General features: G+C 40.1%; 1 protein-coding gene and 1 pseudogene across 2 annotated transcripts; one reads left to right on the top strand and one right to left on the bottom strand.

The window, feature by feature from the left end:
* The first annotated feature begins 239 nt into the window (after positions 1–239).
* On the top strand, positions 240–3,323 carry LOC118013737 (annotated as a pseudogene). The gene has a single exon (XR_004680109.1). The product of XR_004680109.1 is annotated as an SWI/SNF-related matrix-associated actin-dependent regulator of chromatin subfamily D member 1-like (transcript).
* Positions 3,324–18,139: 14,816 nt separating this feature from the next.
* Positions 18,140–18,975, bottom strand: LOC118013736 (ubiquitin-conjugating enzyme E2 D3-like). The gene has a single exon (XM_035009563.1). The coding sequence runs from the start codon at positions 18,739–18,741 to the stop codon at positions 18,298–18,300; it is 444 nt and encodes a 147-aa protein (XP_034865454.1). The 5' UTR covers positions 18,742–18,975; the 3' UTR covers positions 18,140–18,297.
* Positions 18,976–21,458: the final 2,483 nt, after the last annotated feature.

Genomic DNA, 21,458 nt, shown 5'->3' with positions numbered 1-21,458 from the left:
ACCTGAGCTGAAGGCAGGACGCTTAACCGAATGAGCCACCCAGACGCCCCATAGTGATTTGCCAATTCTGTGCATTACTCAGTGCTCACCACCGTAAGTGTAGTCACGATCTACCACTGTACAACTTTGTTACAATATTTGTAGGTGCCGTTTTTAAAAGGGTACCTGACACCCAAAAAGACACCCAAAAATTTCCGGTTCCGGTTCTTTGTGCATCTGCGGCAGCGGCTCGATGCGAGATGGAGGCCCGGGTGGGCTTCCAGTCTGCGGCTGAGCGGCGGCACCGGAGCCTCAGGAGGGGCTGCCCTGGGTCCGGGCGGGACTCCGGGGCCTCCCATGCGAACGGGCCCGGCGCCGGTTCAAGGGCTGTACCGCTCCCGATGCCCGGAGCGGCCCATCCGAGACCAGGTATGCTGCCAGGCAGCCGAATGACACCCCCGGGACCCTCCATGGGACCCCCTGGCTATGGGGGGAGCCCTTCAGTCTGACCTGGCCTGGCCCATTCAGGGATGGCCCAGTCAGGGATGGACCAGTCCCGCAAGAGACCTGCACCTCAGCAGGTCCAGCAGGTCCAGCAGCAGGCGGTCCAAAATCAAAACCACAATGCAAAGAAAAAGAAGATGGCTGACCAAATTCTTCTCTCAAAGGATTCGTGACCTGGTACCAGAAGCCCAGGCCTATACGGATCTCTTGGCTTTTGAAAGGAAGCTGGACCAGACTCTCATGAGGAAACGGCTAGATATCCAGGAGGCCTTGAAACGTCCCATCAAGCAAAAACGGAAGCTGCGAATTTTTATTTCTAACACTTTCAATTAGGCTAAATCAGATGCCAAGGATGGGGAGGGGACCGTGGCTTCCAGGAGGTTCGGGTAGAAGGACGGAGCCTGGAGGACTGGCACAGGCCCGCCCCTGCCCAGGAAATGGAGGGCTTCCAGGTGAAGCGGCCAGGAGACGGGCATGTACGGTGTACTGTCCCCCTGCTGCTGGACCTCCAACCTCCCCAGTTTAAACTAGACCTTCGCCTGGCTCGGCTCCTGGGCATCCACACCCGGACCTGTCCAGTGATCATCCAAGCACTGCGGCAATATATTAAGACACATAAGCTCCAGGACCCTCACGAGCGGGAGTTTGTCATCTGTGACAAGTATCTCCAGCAGATTTTTGACTCTCAACATACGAAGTTTACAGAGATCCCTCAACGGCTCCATGCCTTGCTTATGCTACCAGAGCCCATCATCATTAATCCTGTCATCAGTGTTGACCCAAATGATCAGAAAAAGTCCGCTGGTTATGACATCGATGTGGAAGTGGATGATACTTTGAAGACCCAGATGAATTCTTTCCTGCTGTCTACTACCAGCCAGCAGGAGATGCTACTCTAGACAACAAGATCCATGAGACAATAGAAACTATCAGTTAGCTGAAGACCCAGCGGGAGTTCATGCTGAGCTTCGCCAGAGACCCTCAGGGTTTCATCAATGATTGGCTACAGTCCCAGTGCCGGGACCTCAAGACCATGACCGATGTGGTGGGTAACCCAGAGGAAGCGCGCCGAGCCGAGTTTTACTTCCAGCCTTGGGCTCAGGAGGCTGAGTGCCGGTACGTCTACTCCAAGGTGCAGCAGAGATGACAAGAATTAGGGCAAGGCTTGGGAATCCAAAATACATAGGGCCTCTCCCACAGCCCTGATTTGGCTGCACCGATTCATATTTGGGCCCTGTGCTGCCTGCCTCATAGCACCTGCCTTGGTCTTGCCTGGGGCCTTCCAGGGGATGCTGTTGGTTCAAGGACAACACCAGAATGAAGAGGGTCTCTCATTTCTGTCTCACAAGACACCTGTCACCCTCTTCTCCCACCCCATCCCTTCCTGTCCCCCAGTTTTGCCCCACAAAGTTCCCATGTGCCTCTACCCTCCCCTGGTCTACATAGGACCTCTAGATAGTATTGGAGAGAGAACCTGTAGTGGTAATCAGTGCATTGAATGGATTGGGCCTAAGGCCAGGTGGTCTTCAAGGGGACTGGCTACACTGATCCTGCCCTTCAGAGACCCAGGAGTTGGGAGCTGTAGCCCCTTCTCTGAGACTCAGGCCTGGGGGCACTCCATAAGCTAGTTGATCTTGGCTCTCCAGATAACGAATCCAATTTCCTTCCTTCCCTCCACAGGTTTGGCGCACACGCTCCCTTTACTTGCTGCCCTCTAGCACTAAAGGAACCCTGGTTCTTGGGCCCCACTGAGCCCCAGGTCAGTCCGCAGCCCTCTGGATTGGCCTGCTGTCTCAGGGCTTCTCTTACTCCCTTGTAGGGGGTCCACATCAGTATTGGAGTTTGTCAGCTAGTGCTCCCTCCCAGCACACTCCCTGCAGCTGCTCTCTTTAGGATCCCCTGCTCTCGAGCTGTCCTAACACAGGGCATTTGGGTGGGGGAATCTTGCCTTTCTCTGTCAGAGCCCCAGGGATCTAACCTGGGGTATCGTCATTGCCAGCAGAGGCGGTTCCTTCCTGCGGTTGCTTGGAGGTGTGACTCATTTATTCACTCCACCCTGCCTCCCCTATCCCTTTGTGGAGAAACAGGCCTAAAATCAAATGGGTAAAAGCCCTGGGCCATCCCTGTCTTCCTGTCCCTTGTCTGCCCAGTTGACACCCGCTGGTGACTTCTAGGGCACTGAGGAGTGAAAGCGCCTAGGGCTGGCGAATAGCTCTGAGTTGGGTCTGTGACTCTTCCCTCTCCCTGCCTCACAGGATTGTGACTCCCCAGCCCCTGCCCTCAAAGCTTCAGACCCCTCAGGTAGCCCCAGGACCTTGTGATCTTGGCCCCTTGGAACTGAGATGGTTTTGCATCTTTCCAGGAGAGCCTCAGATTCTTCTTCCAAGTTGTATCACCCCAAGTTAGCATGTCCCAGGCTCACAGATTCAACATAGCAGGGTGGGAGACAGCTGGGTACAGAGGGGGAATTCCTTTCAGCCTGGGCTCTAAACCCACAGAACTGACAAAGCCCCTGCTTCCCCACCCCCTCCTCAGGCTCCTGTGAGCACATCCTCCAGCCCCATATCCCTGCCTCTTCCACACCAGGGACAGAATTTTCTCCCTGTCTTCCCCTTCTTCCCATTATCCCATCCCTCCCTTAAAAGGTTCTCCCCACAGACACTGGACAGCCTCTCTCCTTGGGGCTGGAACCATGAGAAGGAAGTTCAACATTCCTACACAGTGTCCCTGTTGAAGATAACTTTTTATTAACTGAATTATTATGTTTTTTTCATGGACCAAAATTTTTTTTGTACTGTCCCTTTACTGATGTCACCCAGTTTTAATAAAAGAATCTTCTGGGGAAAAAAAAAAAAAAAGACTGAGTAATTTGCCCAAGGGCTACACTGTGTGAAGTGCTGGGACTTGGATTTGAATCCAGCTCTGACTACCAGTGTTTGCAGTTTGCATGACAGCTGATTAATACTCATTAGCTTCCAATTAGGCCTGTGCTAAAGACAACATACATCTCTTCTATCAGTTGCTGCCGTGCATACCACGGCCTGACCATGGGGACAAGGATTTTGTTTTGTTAACTGCTGTGTTCCCCACACCAGTAGCGGTCTCTAACACACACTAAGTGCACAAGAAATACTTGGACTTATTTGTGATGGAATGAATCTTTGTACTGTTAGCACAGGATCCAGCACACAGCACCGTTCGATAAGTGTTTGTAGAAATAAAATGTAGTTTCCCCTCCTACACCGTGAGCACTTCAACAGAGATTTTCTATTTTCCAACTAATGACCCCACCATCTCTACACTCTATTTTTCCAAATGAGTTCTACTTTTTATGATTTTATCTTATTAACCATGTGAGCCCAATTATTGGTGTCAATCATGAGAAATCATCTAAATGGAATTTATTTTCTTTGATGTTTATAAGGAAACAAAATAGTACTCTAGATGGAAAGAAATGTATCTAGTTCCCTGAAAACTGATGCCTAATAGCCAAAAATGGTCGGTTTGGAGATAATGGGTAAACTGCAATCATTCTGTCGAGAAAGCCAACCTGCCTTCTACAGACCATTAGGGCAAAAGCAGTAAGATCTATTCATTCCTTGAATCTGACTGCCAGTTACTCTTATTCTTCTTTGAATTTGTTTTTCAGTCCTAATCAAATCCAAAATTCAGTTGAGGGGTACTGAAAGGTCCTTCATGAACAGTGTAAAAAGTATATATTTCAGGGGTGCCTGGGTGACTCAATCAGCTAAGCATTTGCCTTAAGCTCAGGTCGTAATCCCAGGGTCCGCACTCACTGGGGAGTCTGCTTCTCCCTCTGCCCCTTCCTCTTGCTTGCACACGCATGCATGCTCTCTCTTTCTCTCAAATAAGTAAATAAAATCTTTTAAAAAATGTATATATTTCTTTAGGATTAGAAAGTAAAACCATGTTTTAGGAACCAGTGTGAATAATGACAAACATTTGAATCATACTGTGCATTTATTAGAATAACAACTTCAAAGTTATGTGATGATTCAGAGACCTGAATCTGGACTTCCATCCTGTCACTTTCTAGCTGTTTGACCTTGAGTATTTTGCTTAGCTGTACTGCGTTTAATTCAGTTGTCGTTCCTTAAAATGAAGAAATTAATGCTTTCTCTTCTGACTTAAAAGATTTTCTTTTCTTTTTTTTAAAGTAGGCTCCATGCCCAGTGTGGAGCCCAACACAGGGCTTGATCTCACTACCCCGAGATCAAGACCTGAGCTGAGATCAAGAGTCAAATGTCAAACCAACTGAGCCACCCAGGCGCCCCCAAAGATTTTCTTGACAGGAAATAAGAATGTAAGAACACCACTTAAGCTATAGAAAGTATACTCCAACAAACAGGCCTTGTGTATTATTGTTTACGTGTGTATCTGTGTGGTGATAAGTCCTATGTGCTCCAAATTAAAAAAAAAAATACTTATGATCAGATAAAATGAACCAAAATACCCTCTTGTTCCTACTATTTTTAGCTCCAGAGGTGTGTCAGGATGGAAGAAAGCCACCTGGAAGCTAATTAGGTTTCAACGCTTGCTGTGTTAAACAGGCTTGGGATAAAACTTGAGTTAATGATACCACTAGACACTGGGTTTTTTTTTAGATTCCACACACAAGTATTTGTGTTTCTTTGTCTGGTTTATTTTACTTGGCATAATGATTTCCAGATTCATACATGTTGATGCAAATGGCAAGATCTTCTTTTTTGTGGCTGGATAATATTCCATTCTATATATCCCATCATCTTTACCCACTCATCCATGGAAGGACATTTAGGTTCTTTCCGTATCTTGGTTATTATGAATGATGCTCCAATGAACATGGATGTGCAGATACTTCTTTGAGATATTGATTTCAGTTCCTTTGGATATATACCCAGAAGTGGGATTGCCAGGTTACATGGTAGTTCAATTTTTAATTTTTTGAGGAATCTCTATACTGTTTTTCATAATGGTACAAATTATGAATTTGAATTATTTCAAATTCTCAGTTATAAGAAGGATAAGTGCTGAGGATCTAATGTACAGCATGGTGACTATAGTTAATAATGTGGTATTGCATACTTAAGAGGTGTTGAGAGTAGATCTTAAGCATTCTTACCGCAAGAAAAAAGAGTTAACTATGTGAGGTAGTGGATGTGCCAATTATCTCGACCTTGCTAAACATTCTACAATGTGTGTGTATATCAAATCATCACATTGTACACTTTAAATATATACAATTATATTTGTCAATTATTCCTCAATAAAGCTATTTAAAATGCTACTAGACACATGGAGTGGAAATCCTCAGAGACTAGAGATTTAGAGAACATGTCCTGCCTCTTCATTAAGAACTTGACAAAATTTTCATAGACTTATAGGGTCAGGGAATACAGATCATTGGCTCTACATAGCTCTCAAGGTAAAGGAGAGCAAATGAGTGTCTTTCACTAAAAAAGGTCCTTAGTGTCCTCAGTAAATTAAGAGAGTATCTTAATTTCTAGATTCCCTACATGAGACCAACACAACTGACTTTTTAAAAAGCGAGGAGAGTAGACTTTGGTGTACAGTATTCTAAATGATGGATTTCACTAACTTTTAGTCACTGAGGTGAGTGGTTTTGGGGTATCAGATATCTGGCTTCAATCAGGATATGAATTTTGTCGATCAAAGATCAAGCTCTTGATAAAATAGGAGAAAAGATAGAAGCCCTTTAAAAGAAAATGTTTGATCCCAATGCAATTCTACAATTGCACATTTCCTCTGCTCTGAAAGTAAGAGGTGAGAGACTATAGAAACAAATGCTAAAATGGGAAGAATCTTTGGTATATTTTAAGTTTGGGTTAGTATTGAGTTATATTTTGACACTTTGGGGAGGAAGTGAGCATCTCCAGTGGCTTTTCTCGTTCTGGAGCCAAGCATCTCATCAGTAACCATTAATGTATACATGACAGTTGATGATTCATTTTCTATATAGTAGAAAGATCTTGACTGATACTGGAAGAAAATATTCTCTAAACATTTTGGGAACTAGTTGATGCATTGTATTTGGTTTTAACCTATGTGAAATCATCAATAAGCAATAGTGTAATGCCATGGAACAGACATTTACATGACAGCTTTTATTGTTAAGTAACAAAAACTTCTATTAGAACATTGAAATATTTCATTTAATCCTTGCAAAAATTCTATCAGATTGGTACTTTTATTAGTTCTCAATTCATTAAAATATGAGAAAATCGAGGCACAGAAATTACAAGAGAACAGTCAAAGCATTTATTGCATGTTTGTGACAGGAAGTTAACACAGATACCCAAATACATGCAGTGAGCTAGCCCTGTCTGGATGCTGACTTCAAAAGTCAGCTTGGGAACTGTAGTGGGTTGAATGATGTATCTTCAAAATTTATGACTACCCAGAGCCTCAAAATATGACCTTACATGGAAATAAAGTCTTTGAGATATAATTAGTTAAGGAGCTTGAGATGAAATCATCCTGGATTTAGGTTGTTCCCTAATCTAATGACTGCTGTCCTTAAAAGGAGAGGAAAAGGCACAGAGTGAGACATATAGATAAGAAGTCCATGTGAAGACAGAGGCAGAGATTAGAGTCATGATGCCAGAGCTAAGGAGCACTTGCAGCCACCAGAAGCTGGAGGAGGCCAGTAACAATTTTTCTCAAGCTTTTAGAGAGAGTAAACCCTGCTGCCACCTTGATTTAAAATTTCTAGCCTCCAGAAGTATGCAAGAATAAATTTCTGTGATTTTAAGCCACAAAGTTTATGTTAATTTGTTATGGCATACCTAGGAGACTAATCCAGGAACATAAAGGTGGGACTTACAGTATAGTAGAATGAGGAATTAGGCAAATCTTTTTCCAAAAAGCAATAACAGAAAAAAAAAACTCATTTTATAGCTCTAAAAATTGATAGAGTCATAAACTTTGAGAAGCAGTTACTCATGAAAAATGAGCAAACTTTAGGTAAGAATAATTTGAGACATGCCTCTCTCCAACTTGGGCTTAACAGTCAATTTGAGGTATTAGAAGAAAGAATCAATGAAATTGAAGATGAGTGAATAGAAATTGCCAATCTGAAAAATCACAGGAAAAAAAGAACGAAATACCTGAATAGATCTTCAGAGGCTTATGGGAGTTTCAGGAAACAGTGAAAGAGACTAAGGGGCATATAAAAAAACATTTGAAGGAATAACAGCTAAAAAAATTCCTGAATTTGATGAAAAAAAAAATGTACAGATACAAGAAGTTTGACAGACTCCAAGTAAAATAAACACAAAGAGAGCCACATCTAGAAAATCATAATCAAACTGTTGAAAACGAAAGACAAGGAGAAAATCTTGAATACAGCAAGACAAAATTGATTCATCATACACAGGGGAGTAACAATGTGACTAGTAGCTACTTGCCTTGTCATTTAAAAAGAGAAGCCCTGAAGGCAATAAAATAAAATATTCAATGTGCTGAAAGAGAAAAAAAATGTCAGTCAAGAATTCTCTAACCAACAAAACTATCCTTCAGAAAGAAAGGTGGAATAAAGAGATCTGAAGGTAGGGGCGCTTATGTGGCTCAGTAGGTTAAGCGTCTGCCTTCGGCTCAGGTCATGATCCCAGGGTCCTGGGATGGAGCACCGCATTGGGCTCCCTGTTTGGCGGGAAGCCTGCTACTCCCTCTCCTACTCCCCCTGCTTGTGTTTCCTCTCTTGCTGTCTCTCTCTCTGTCAAATAAATAAATAAAATCTTAAAAAAAAAGAGAGATCTGAAGGTAAAGACCGAGAAAATTTGTTGCTTGTAGACAATACTTACAAACAATACTAAAGGAAATCATCTTGGAAAAAGTAAAAATGTGGGTAAATATAAAACACTGTGTGAATATGTTTTCTTTTTTTCTCTTCATTTCTTTAAAAGACACAGGATTGCATAAAGCACTAATTATAATTGTATTGTTGGACTTGTAATATACATAGATATAATATGTATGACAATAATAGTACAAAGGAGAGAAGGAATAGAGCTATATTGGAGAAAATTTCTTATATTTTATCAGAATTGTTAGTATTAATCTGAAATAGCCTACTAATTTAAGATGCATATTGTAATAGTGAAATAACTAAAAGAGGATTTAAATGATATAATAAAAATATTTGTTTAGGGGCGCCTGGGTGGCTCAGTCGTTAAGCATCTGCCTTCAGCTCAGGTCATGATCTCAGGGTCCTGGGATCGAGCCCCGCATCGGGCTCCCTGCTCCACGGGAGGCCTGCTTCTCTCTCTCCTACTCCCCCTGCTTGTGTTCCCTCTCTCGCTGTGTCTCTCTGTCAAATAAGTAAATAAATAAAATCTTAAAAAAAATAAGAAAGAAATAAATAAATAAAAATAAAAATATTTGTTTAACCAAAAAAGAAGGCAGTAAAAAAGGAACAGAGGAACAACAGCAAAAACATGAGCCATACAGAAAGCAAGTAGTAAAATGGCAGTTACAAATCCTGCTTTATTATATTACATTAAATGTTATTATATTCAATGTATGATTACATGAAATGTGAATTGACTAAACACTCCAGATAAAAGGTATTAAATGCCTTACATTAAAATGCACTAAATGTGAATGAACCAAACACATCACTAAGAGACTGCATATAAAAAATAAAAACAAGATCCAACTGTATGTTGTCTACATAAATTCAAAGACATAAACAAGTTGAAAGGAAAAAATATAATATGGAAATAGTAATCATAGCAAAGGTGAAGTGTCTATATTAATATACTCTAGAATAACAGACACATCACTGACTTCAAGAGAAGAAATATTACTAGAGACGGGCTCCTGGGAAGCTCATTTGGATTAAGCATCCAACTCATGATTTCAGCTCAGGTCATGACCTCAGAGTTGTGAGATTGAGCCTCATGTTGGGTTCCACACTAGGTGTGGAGTCCGCTTAAGACTCTCTCCTTCTCCTCTGCCATTCCCACCCTCATTCTCCCTCTCTTACCAAAAAAAAAAAATATATATATGTATATATATACATATATATATATTTCTAGAGACAAAGAGGGACATTTCATAATGATAAATGATAATGATAAAAAGGGCCAATTCATCAAGAATACATAATAACTAAAAATATATATGCAACTAACAATGGAGTTCCAAAATCCATGAAGCAAAAATTTACAGGATTAAAAAGGGAAGTATACCATTCAATTATAATAATTGGAGACTTCAATAATCCACTCTTGGTAATTGATAGAACAATACAGAAAAATAGCAAAGATTTACAAGAGTTCAACAAAACTGTCGGCCAACTTGTACTAGTCAATATTTATAGAATGTTCCACCCAACAATAGCAGAAAACACAATCTTTTCAGGAGCACATGGAACATTTTTCAGAATAGATAATATGCCAGATCTTAAAACAAGTTTCCATAGACTTAAAAGGATTGGAATGATATAAAGTATGAGTAAATTAGAAATTAACAATAGAATGCAATTTGGGAAATCCTCAAATATTTGGTTATTTAAAAAACACACTGTTAAATAATCCATTGCTCAAAGGAAAATTCAGAAGACAAATTAGAAAATACTTAAACTGAATGTAAACAAAAACACTGTATATGAAATTTTATGAGTGGCTTTAAAATGGTACAGCTACTTTGGAAAATGGCCATTTCTTAAAAAGGTAAATGTAATCTCACCATCTGACCCAGTAATCTAGAAGAGAAATAATGACATATGCCCACAAAAAGGCTTGCATATGAATTTTTATAGCAGCCACTACTCATTATAGCCCCCAAACCAGGAAAAAAAAAATCAAATGTACGTTACAGTGTGAATGGATGAACAAAATGTAATACATCCCTTCAATGGAAGGCCATGTGATAATGAAAAGAATAAACCTGTGATACATGTTATAAAATAGATGAACCTCTAAAACATTATTCTACATATTATATGATTCTATTTATATAAAATGTCCAGAAAAGGTAAATCTATACGGACAGAAACCCGATCAGTGGTTACCTAGGTATGAGGATGGAAGTGGGATTGACTCCAAATGAACACATAGGAACTTTTGGGAGGTGATAGAAATATTCTAAAGCTAGATTTGTGTAATGGTGTGCAACCTTATAAATTTAGTAAAAATAATTATATTGTGCAATAGATGGCTACATTTTATGTTTTATAAATTATACCCCAATAAGGCTGTAAAAAATAATTAGCAGCAAGGGGTAGTGGGTGGGAAGTTAGACGAACAATGTATTTACAATTGTTGAAGCTGGTTGATTCATATGAGAATTTATTATACAAACTCTTCTGCTTTTATGTATGTTTTAATATTTTTATAATAAAAATATTTTAAAAGTCAATGTTAAAACAAAATTAATAAAATATAAGCTTGGTTTTCTACACTTCTGATGTCTAAAGTACATCTACCTCTTTAAAAAGACAGGGCATAGTCCTCAAGTGTCTCATCAGAAAATTCAACCACGAATTAAATCAATTCGATTTAACAAATTTTGAATCAACATCAACTATATGCAGGGTTTTGTCTTGATGCTTAAAACATTCTTTTTTTACTCCTCCAGTTCTTGATTGGTTTAAGCAGATAGTCATGTCTTTGTCTTAAAATTCGGTGTTTATTATTTTTCACTGAACTTCTATTATTGTCAATCATATAAAAGTCACATTCTATTCTATATCTCTCTCTAGATCATCTTCCTTTCCCATGTTTTATCTCTATATAGTAGAGGTTTCTTATAGATAATGGGAATTTTTACACCCACAATTCAAAATATCCAATTGCGAAAGTAAAATACTTTGCAATCTGGTAAGAGAATTGGGTTTTGGAAAAAGTAATTAGCCCCCTCAGGTGATGTCCAGCAGAGACAGTAATTCAATGCTATGCTCTGAGTGGCAACAAGGTCTTACTCTCTAAAACTGATTTACTTTATCTAGAGATGACATGGGTGAATTCCTTCCATCCAAGGGTAATGTACTCAAGTGAAGTAGCCAGTCATAATTCTCGAGTGACTTACTTGAACATCTAAAAAGGAATAGAGAAAAGGAAGAATAGTTTCAGAATGTTTTGCATTACCTGCTGCCCATAAAAATAGACTCACCCTTAATTGGATATTGGAAATACTGCATTCACAGACCTTATTAAAACATATATTGGGGGGCAATGGTTAGAGCCAAATGAAGGCTGATTTCTTTCTCTTGACTGTCCCTAGGTATCATCAGGCCAGAGTAGTATTTTTTTTAATATTTTTTAATAAAGATTTTATTTATTTATTTGACAGAGAGAGGCAGCTAGAGAGGGAACACAGCAGGGGGAGTAGGAGAGGGAGAAGCAGGCTGATGTCTAAAGTACATCTACCTCTTTAAAAAGATAGGGCATAGTCCTCAAGTGTCTCATCAGATAATTCAACCACGAATTAAATCAATTCAATTTGACAAATTTTGATTCAACATCAACTATATGCAGGGTTTTGTCTTGATGCTTAAAACATTCTTTTTTGGGCGCCTGGGTGGCTCAGTTGGTTAAACGACTGCCTTCGGCTCAGGTCATGATCTTGGGGTCCTGGGATCGAGTCCCGCATCGGGCTCCCTGCTCAGCGGGGAGTCTGCTTCTCCCTCTGACCCTCCCCCCCTCATGCTCTCTCTATCTCATTCTCTCTCTCAAATAAATAAATAAAATCTTAAAAAAAAAAAAAAATTCTTTTTTACTCCTCCAGTTCTTGATTGAGCAAGGAGCCCAATGTGGGGCTGGATCCCAGGATCCCGGGATCGTGACCTGAGCCAAAGGCAGACGCGTAATGACTGAGCCACCCAGGTGCCCCAGGCCACAGTAGTCTTAACTTCTAGAATTTAGGTACAATGTCAGAAAAGTCAACATAAATGAAACAAATTAAATCTCTGTAATAGTAACTAAACATAAGAGATAAGATTTTAAAACCTTTCAAAAGCTTAGCAGAGATATAGGAAAATCTCTGAAACTTTTATCAACAAAACAAAACAAATAAAAAAACACTTGGGTGTTTCTGAAATCTCCACCCTTCTTAGGACTCATAAAAGAGCTCCAAGACTCAAAGAGATCAGTAAAAATGCATTGAAATGAATGTTGAATTTACCAGCATTAACAGTGACTAATGTAAGATAAATTGCATACCTCTTAATGTTACACCTCAAGTAATAATACCTAAGTATTATGGTGTATAATCAAGAAAAAAGAAAATTAAAGAATATATATATTATATATGTATACAATTTTTTTTTAAGATTTATTTATTTATTTATTTATCTGATGCTGATGAGGATGCTGAGCAATAGCCCATTCATTGCTGGTGGGAATGCAAAATGGAGCAGCCACTTCGGAAAACAGTCTGACAGCTTCTTACAAAAATATGATCCAACAATTTCTCCCCTAGGTATTTATGCAAATGGATTAAAAACTTATGTCCACATAAAAACCTGCATATAATGTTTATAGCAGCCTTATTCAAAGTCGCCAAAACTTGGAAGCAACCAAGATGTCCTTCAGTAGAGGATGGATAAACAAACCGTGGTGCATCCCTACAATGGACTATTATTCAGTGATAAAAGGGAATGAGCTGTGAAACCATGAGAGACCTAAATGAAACTTAAACACATATTACTAAGTAAAAGAAGCCAATCTGGAAAAGAACATCCTGCATGATTCCAACTGTGTGATATTCTGGAAAAGACAAAACTATGGAGGTAAAGCTATGCAGTAAAAAGATCAGTAGTTGTTAGGGGCTTGGGGAGAGGGAGGGAGGGATGAATCGGTAGAGCACAGGAGATTTCTAAGGCAATGAAACTCTTCTATATGATACTGCAATGGTGGATACAGGTCATCGTACATTTGTCAAAACTCAGTATGTAAAACTCAAAGACTGAAACAGGCAAACTATAGACTTCAGCTAAAAATAATGTGTCAATATGGGTTCATCAATTTTAACAAATGTACAACACCAATGCATGGTGTTAATAATAGGAGAAACCAAGACAGGGGGAAGGTTAAGAGGGTATATGGGAACTTCATACTATTTGAGATTCTCTTTGTGATTCATATAGAATTTTAGATATGAAAGACTGGGAAGTCCTATGATAAAGAAACATCTTTAACATTATTTATCCTAGAATTTCCTAAACTTATTTGACCCTGAATTTTTCCCCCAAGGAAATTATTAACACCCTGAGGAACTAAAGTTTCACAGAACATTCTTTGGGGATTGTTTACTGCAATGATCATTAAGATTCTTCCTAAATCCAAAAGGAATATGTAAAGGTATTATAGATTGTTTGCTATTAAATTTATATGGTTAATGTAAAAAAAAAGATTCTTCATAAATCTGAAAATCTTAATTTGCCTGTTTGGTGAATTTCTTTAGTAGAAATCAATCATCACCAGATGACTCTGTAAAGTCAAGTTTCTGACCCTGCTGAGTCATAGCCAGACTCTAGACCCAGTAGCCTCAGGAGAGGATGTTGGTGCTTTGTGAGCTCACTTCAGCTCTCTGACTGGCACCTGGTTTTACTACCACTAGTTGTAGTGAGTTCCTTATTTTGTTAATGAAGTCTATAGAATTTAACAGGTTAGCTACTTATTAAGTACAAAAGATATCATATTCATATCTAAGGTTACAAAACCCAGTAACAATCCACACGTTGCACTGATTCTATTGAGAGGATTTCTCAATCAAAATCACTCCTAATGTGAGAGTTAACATGAGAGGTCAAAGCTGGAAGTGGTGTTTGCATGAGAGGTGTGGAGCATGACTGTACATCTTGGGGACATTTACTCAATAAATACTCATTCACTGATGTGCCATTGAGTGTTCATTATGTCCATGAGGATGATTATAATTTATTGTATTTTTTAAAACATATCTTCAGGGGCACCTGGGTGGGCTCAGTCGTTAAGCATCTGCCTTCAGCTCAGGTCCTGATCCCAGGATCCTGGGATCGAGCCCCGCATCGGGCTCCCTGCTCGTCCGGGAGCCTGCTTCTCCCTCTCCCACTCCCCCTGCTTGTGTTCCCTCTCTCACTGTCTCTCTCTCTGTCAAATAAGTAAAATCTTTTAAAAAAATAAAAAATAAAACATATTTTCACTTTAATTTTCTTTCTGACTTCAGAGTATTAAGTAATATTCTCTCTGATTTGAGGAAGAAAATTACTATTCCTCTATCCCGCCATTTTTCTAATTTCTCCAGGCTGAAAGCCTTCTTTAGAAATGTCGGAAGAGTCTCAGTAAAGAAAAAAAAATCCCCAGCCTGTCAGGGAAGGGCTTGGCATGGCCGTGGGAGATGCTGTGCTTTATGTACAGGACTTCCTAACAGACTTGGGCCACTCCCCTTCCAGAAGCACCTTATCCATTTGTCCCTCTCAATGCAGCTGCAGGATATGACCACTTTCAATGACTTTCACTGAGTCCATTTCCTTCCAGCCACTTTCAACCTTCTTATTCTTGACCCCTTTTCCTCTTTAATCCTTTGACCTAGCCTTTGGTCTCTGACTCTGGATTCAGGCTGTTTTTGCTTTGATGATGTTTGGTCAGGTTTTTATGGCTCTGAGTGGCCAGCATTTTCCACCACCATCTTGCTCATGCTTGGTCTGGAACTTCTTCCACCACAGTCATGGATAAGGTGTGCTCCTCTTTTCTGTCCTCATTCTCCATCCCACTGGCCAGTGAAGAAGGGCTAGGAGAGGTTTGATACCTGCCTCTTCACCTTATTCCCAATCTTCTGCACAACTTCCTGTGTAGAGAAGTTTGGGGACCCACTATGGATCTCTGCAAGTGCCTTTGACTTTCCTTTTTGCCTCCTACTATGTAGGAACTGCTGAGGGATTAGAGGAAGAGAAAATAAAGAGACTCATATTTATCATTTGCCAATTGCACCAGGAACTGTGCTCCTTGCTCATTGAATATCTACATCACTGCCATTTCACAAAAGGGATGACTGAAACATTTACTTAACTTTTCCCTATGGAGGAGCACCAGGGTGGCTCAGTCAGGTAAAGGTCCATTTCTTGATCTCAGCTCAGGTCTTGATCTCAGGGTCATGAGTTTGAGCCCCATGTTCGGGTACATGCCCAGCAAAACAAACAAACAAAAACAAAAACTTTTCCTTATGGAAAAAAGTAGAAAGGGGCAGAACTGTGATTTGAACATAGTTCTAGGTGATTCCCAAGCCTCTTTCCTCTCCATCTTAGTGGAACATCTATTTATGGACATATGACCCAAAGGCTAGAGAATCATATATAATTAAATTTGAGTTTCATATTATTATGACACTACTTAATAAATGTTAATGAATGCTAAACATATTCCTCCCTTTGTTTATCAATAAATATTTATTGAATAACTTCTAATTATAAGTCAGACGCTGTCCTAAGCATTTGGGATACATTATTTTTTAAAATGACAAAAATCCCTGCTCTTGTATCACTCACATTCTAATGGGTAAAGAATAGAAAATAAGCAATAAACACAATAACAAATAAATAAATTGTAAAGTATATTCAAAAGTGTAAATAAATGGGGAAAAGAAATAGAGCAAGATAAGGGGGATCCGCACAGGGTGTGGTTCAGGTGGTTACATTAGAATTCTAATAAGGATGACACATTGCATTTGGTATTTTGTCCTAAAATTATTTTATTCTTAAGAATCCCTTACTACAGTCCCCTTTTTATCATGCCCATGAATATTTGGGAGAGAAAATAGGTCTTTTGTCTTTTAAAACAATTCCATGGGGCGCCTGGGTGGCTCAGTCGTTATGCATCTGCTTTCGGCTCAGGTCATGATCCCGGGGTCCTGGGATCGAGCCCCGCATCGGGCTCCCTGCTCAGTGGGAAGCCTGCTTCTCCTTCTGCCACTCCCCCTGCTTGTGTTCCCTCTCTCCCTGTGTCTCTCTCTGTCAAATAAATAAATTAAATTTAAAAAAAAAATTCCATGTTGAGGGCACCTGGGTGGCTCAGTCCATTGGGAGGCTGCCTTCTGCTCGGGTCATGATCCGGGGTCCTGGGAGAGCCCCACATCAGGCTCCCTGCTCGGAGGGGAGCCTGCTCCTCCCTCTCCCTTTGCCTGCCACTCCCCCTGCTTGTGCTCTCCCTGTCTCTATCAAATAAATAAATAAAATCTTAAAAAAAAAATCCATGTTCTGCATTATGCTGATTATTTTGTTCTGTCTTTTATCTTACTACTCTGTATTTTATGTAAACTGGTAGTTAAGTCTAAAAAAATTTAAAAAAAAATCAAATGGGGTGGTCATTGAGAAGATGATATTTGAACAAAGATTCCAAGAGAGCAGCTGGCCGGTGGAAGACTGTCTAAGGATTCTCGCGGGACTAGAGCAGAGCAAACAGTGTGGAGAGGGAGGAAAGGGGTGGGAATAGAGAGACAGAGGCACATGAAGGCCACCAGAAAGGCTTTCCAATTTCCTTTTCTGCAGTAGGGAGCCATCGAGGGTGTTTGAACAAAAGAATCACTAAGTTTAACAGAGTGCCATGTTGAGAATAGATTAAGATTGTTTAATATCTAATTTTTTCATTGTGCATTCACAATATGCAGATAAGGTCACATCTGGCCTAACAAGATCAAAATCTTGGCAAAAGTTCATTATCCTCAGAATGGGCCACTGAGAAGAACTGGCTGTGTGCGAACTTGAGAGGCAGTATAGGGATGGGATGTAGGAGACGCAAGGCAGAGTAACAATTAAAGAAGGAGAGTGTGACTCTGATTTAGGCATCTGAGCCTGTAAGCTCGGCCTTATTCCCAAGTTTGTCTCCTTTGATGTGCAACATACTTTTCTCCATTTTGCAGAATGAGTTCAGTTTAAGAAATATTGAATTTGCCCTGAAAGATTCCATCTTCAGTTTCACATAAAAGTTTAAATTTTAGTGTGAATGACAAAAGAAAAACCACTTTGGGCCTAATTCAGATTTTTATTTTTTTTATTTGGTTTATGCAACTTTATTGAAGAAAAATAAATCAATTACTAGCAGAGCTATTAGTTGATCACTCATCCATTGACAACTTGCATCATTTATTCAGTGCTATATTAAACAGTGTATTGGAAGATAGATCAACTAATAGCTCCAAGCCTCCTAACAATTTAAATGAGAATTAGAAAATGTTTGAGACCCTATTTTGGAATACAAAGGGTGTTTGAGTTCCAATTTCCATTCTCTGTAGAACAAGAACATGTCATTCCTTTATTGACATGCATAAAATACATCACATTTTCTGTTCTGCTGATGCTATAAATTCAATACCAATTCTCCAGGCACATCAGTTATGAGCATAAAGCATATCATGTAACCTCAAATCTCTAACAGTGGAAGGTTTTAAAAAAGACTGGATGCTAGAATAATGCTGCTTCCTTTGATGTGACAACTGAGCATCCATCTCCCTCCCCCTCAGATGATTTCTTCAGCATGTTAGAGCAGTGAGGAATAGTTTTAGTCTCATAACCAAGTTAGAGTGAAGACATTGGCCACATAATACACATGCTCCATTTTTTAAAAAATACTGAATCTTGGGCAACTTTTCTCTTGTAACTACTTTACAGTTTCTAAAAGCAGTTATTGTCCAAAGCTGGAAGAATCTGAGTCTTCTCAGATGAGCATGTGAATGAATGGAGGGAGGTAAACAAAAAATAAAATAAAAAAAGATGAGGTCTGATAGGGGAGCAGCCGGATAAGAACATCAAAAAAGGAACAGTAATTTAAAGTTTATTCCAGCTATAATGCAGGTCATTCTGACTTTAAGGTAGCATCACATGGCATACTTCTGAGTCCATTCCGGAGATATTCTGTTGTACTTATCTCTGTCTGTTTTATAGATCCGTGCAATCTCTGGCACTAGAGGGTCATCTGGGTTTGGACCACATAGCAGTGAACAAATGGATAAAAGAACTTTAGAAATAGTTAAAGCAGGAGACCACTGTGATCTTGGAATATCGAGACAAATGCTGCCATTACTGTTAATATTTGGATGATGAATTCTTGTTGTAAATGCAACCTTAGGTGGTTTGAAGGGGTAGTCTGTAGGAAAACGAATTGTCAAAAAGAATACAGCGCCTTGATGTGGGCTGTCATTAGGTCCCATAATCGTGGCTTGCCAATGAAACATATCATCCCCAACTGGATCTGCAGAACATTGTGCTGGAGGGTCACGGGCCAAATCACTAAATTCCTTATTAATCCGTTTCAGCGCCATAGTCTGTGCTTTTCGTCTGGCTCCTCACTCTCTCGGTGTGTGCTCAAAGGTCCGGCCAAAACTCTTGATTATCCGGATGGGCGGCAGGGAAGGATTGTCTCTTCGTCTCCCACCGGCTCTGCCAGACACAGGCGCAGAGGGGCCGGGGCCTCCCTCAAGCTGCGGCCTCGGCTTCCTCCCTACGCGGCAGCTGCTGCCTCCCCGGCCCCACGGAGCTCACGCGCACGACACAGCCACGAGATGTCCGCTCTCCAGATTTTTAAAAATATTTTTTGAGCATATGCCAGCAGCTACATGAAATTCTCTTGCTGCCTTTTGGTTAATTCTCTTCTGTGTACTGTATCCCTTCCCTTTTGGCTTTCTAGCTTCACTTGAAGTCAAGACAAGGTATTCAAATTCCAAATATACAGACTATTTCAAGTAAAAGTAAAAATCTTCTCCTCTTTGGTTTGTACCAGCTCTTTCTCACCAAGTTTGAATTTAGGATGTGGAATGAGAGATGTTTCTACTCTCAAAGACCCACGTGCATTGCTCTGATAGACCTTTCCCACTTGTCTAAAACATGAATCATATTTATGTGTATTAAAATAAGTTACCCTTTAAATACCCAAGAACCCTTTAAATTCAAAGCACCAGGCTGAGAAATGAAGTATGAACATGGGCAGGCATACCCTCTGAGCTCAAGGAGTTCAAAAGCTAGCAGCTGTCATTCCAGTGGGAATTTTATTATAGGACCATTGTTAAATGGTCTAAAACTTTAATTCTGCATGGCCATTGATTCTGACTGGGGCATTGAACAACTCCCCTACCTGCCCTGGTATTAGGGAATACGTCAGACAAGATGTTAGAAATCCTTGCTAACCACATTATAGCCCAGAGTCACCTTACACTCTCTGTGACTTCCTCTGCTCATTCTGATCTTGAAAAATCACTACTGGGATTCAGACTTGCTGGAATACCTTTTACATTGGAAAGATTTATAAATTAAGCCAGTATATACATATATAGATTTAAACAATAGTAAGTCAACTATTGATTATACGTTTTACCAGAAGATTCATAATTGATTACCTTAAGAGGCAAGGTCCTCTTATACATTTAAAAATATGATCCAATTCATTAAATATTCACAATTGACATGCTACTCTTTAGGGATACAAATATTACATAGAAAGAGGTATATTGTATTGGGCTGTAGTAATAACTCCCATTAGCTCTGTGAATGAAAAGATAACATTATTGGAATGGAGGATTTCACAAAGATAAAAATCTGTGTCACAGAAACTGAAGGCAGTTCATTATACCACAGGGCGGCGGCAGGGGTAGGAATTCATTGCCATTCCCTCAAGGGCACACCAAGGAGAAGAAAAAAAGAGCTGTTCTTTTCCATTTCCCTTCTAGATGATATTATATTTTTTAAATACCTTTTCTATTTCCTGTGATTGTGTTCATGTTGTGCATGTATGTATGTACATAAAAAAACATACCTTTGGTAAATATTACTGTCTAATGTATAATACTATCTATATTCTATCATATCTGTCATTTTTCTCGTATGTATCTATTCATCTATCTATATGGCCACTTATCATCTAAAAAACATACCTTTGGTAAATATTACTGTCTAATGTATAATACTATCTATATTCTATCTCTCTATCATATCTGTCATTTTTCTTGTATTTATCTATTCATCTATCTATATGGCCACTTATCATCTATCTATCCATAAAAACTCTGTTTAAGAGAATGACATTTTTCATGAAAATCTCTCCATTACTAATTCTAGCCCACTCTGGAATCTAGAGTTATAATACATAAAAATTACTTCCAAAGGGAAAGATTATTATGAGTCTTTTCCTCTTTTCAATATATCAGATTTCAGGGTATCTAGTAAATCAAATAGCAAAGCAGCCATGGCTACCTTAGAGGCCATGGGGAAAAGCCACACACGTGCACTCACGCACCGTGACCTGTCTTAGGTTTATGGTCTACGGAAGAGACAGAAACACAAGAAGTGATCCAATCACTTAGCAGGGCTAGATTTGGGGAAATCAGTTTCTGCTGTAGGTATGAGAGGACCAAGAGCAGGCAAGTCAGTGTGTACCTGCTGACACCCCACCCTGCATCCTTCACTGCAGGCTGAGCAGAACATCCCAAACTAATTTGATCAGCAGTGTCCAGATGTGGATATTCCTCTCCTTTTTTCATGCTTGCACTTTGTTTGGAACAAAACAATCCTGCCTTGGTCTGCTCTGAAAGAGCTGTGGGTGAGCCCAGGGATTTGGGGGCCACTGCCCCTTGGGTCTAGCTCCTCAGGACACTGGGTTCTAGGCCACCAGTGACCAGCATGGCTCATGGCCAAGTGTCCTTCCCCATGTAACACTAATCCCACTGCCAGGATGCCAACGTTGTGGGAGGCTATGAAATGTCCACAGTACATTAATGTGATTTATCCCTTTTGATCAAAAGGAGTTGTAGGGGAGAAGCTGTGCCCATTCAAACCAAGAGAGTGCAGCCTATTTCCAAAGGGAGCTGGTGTCACAGTGTGAGAGCAACCGGACTTCCAGGCCCCACAGGGGCATAGTGGGGCAGCCCCAACGGTGAGAAGAGTGCGAAAACCCTCGGCTTATTCCTGTTGACTGCCTCAGATGGGCATCTCACTTGGGTGCCCAGGTACTGTGCCCCAAAGCCATGCTCTTACTGCGGCAATTTGC

This window comes from Mirounga leonina, unplaced genomic scaffold (assembly GCF_011800145.1).
Source record: "Mirounga leonina isolate KUSES-001 unplaced genomic scaffold, KU_Mleo_1.0 Mir_154, whole genome shotgun sequence".
NCBI classification, from domain to species: domain Eukaryota; kingdom Metazoa; phylum Chordata; class Mammalia; order Carnivora; family Phocidae; genus Mirounga; species Mirounga leonina.
The sequence above is the reverse complement of the archived record's forward strand: the minus strand, read 5'-3'. Positions and strand labels throughout refer to the sequence as shown.

Bases quoted from the DNA above. Each gene is read 5' to 3' on its own strand.
- LOC118013736 (XM_035009563.1), bottom strand. From the start codon at position 18,741: ATGGCGCTGAAACGGATTAATAAGGAATTTAGTGATTTGGCCCGTGAC.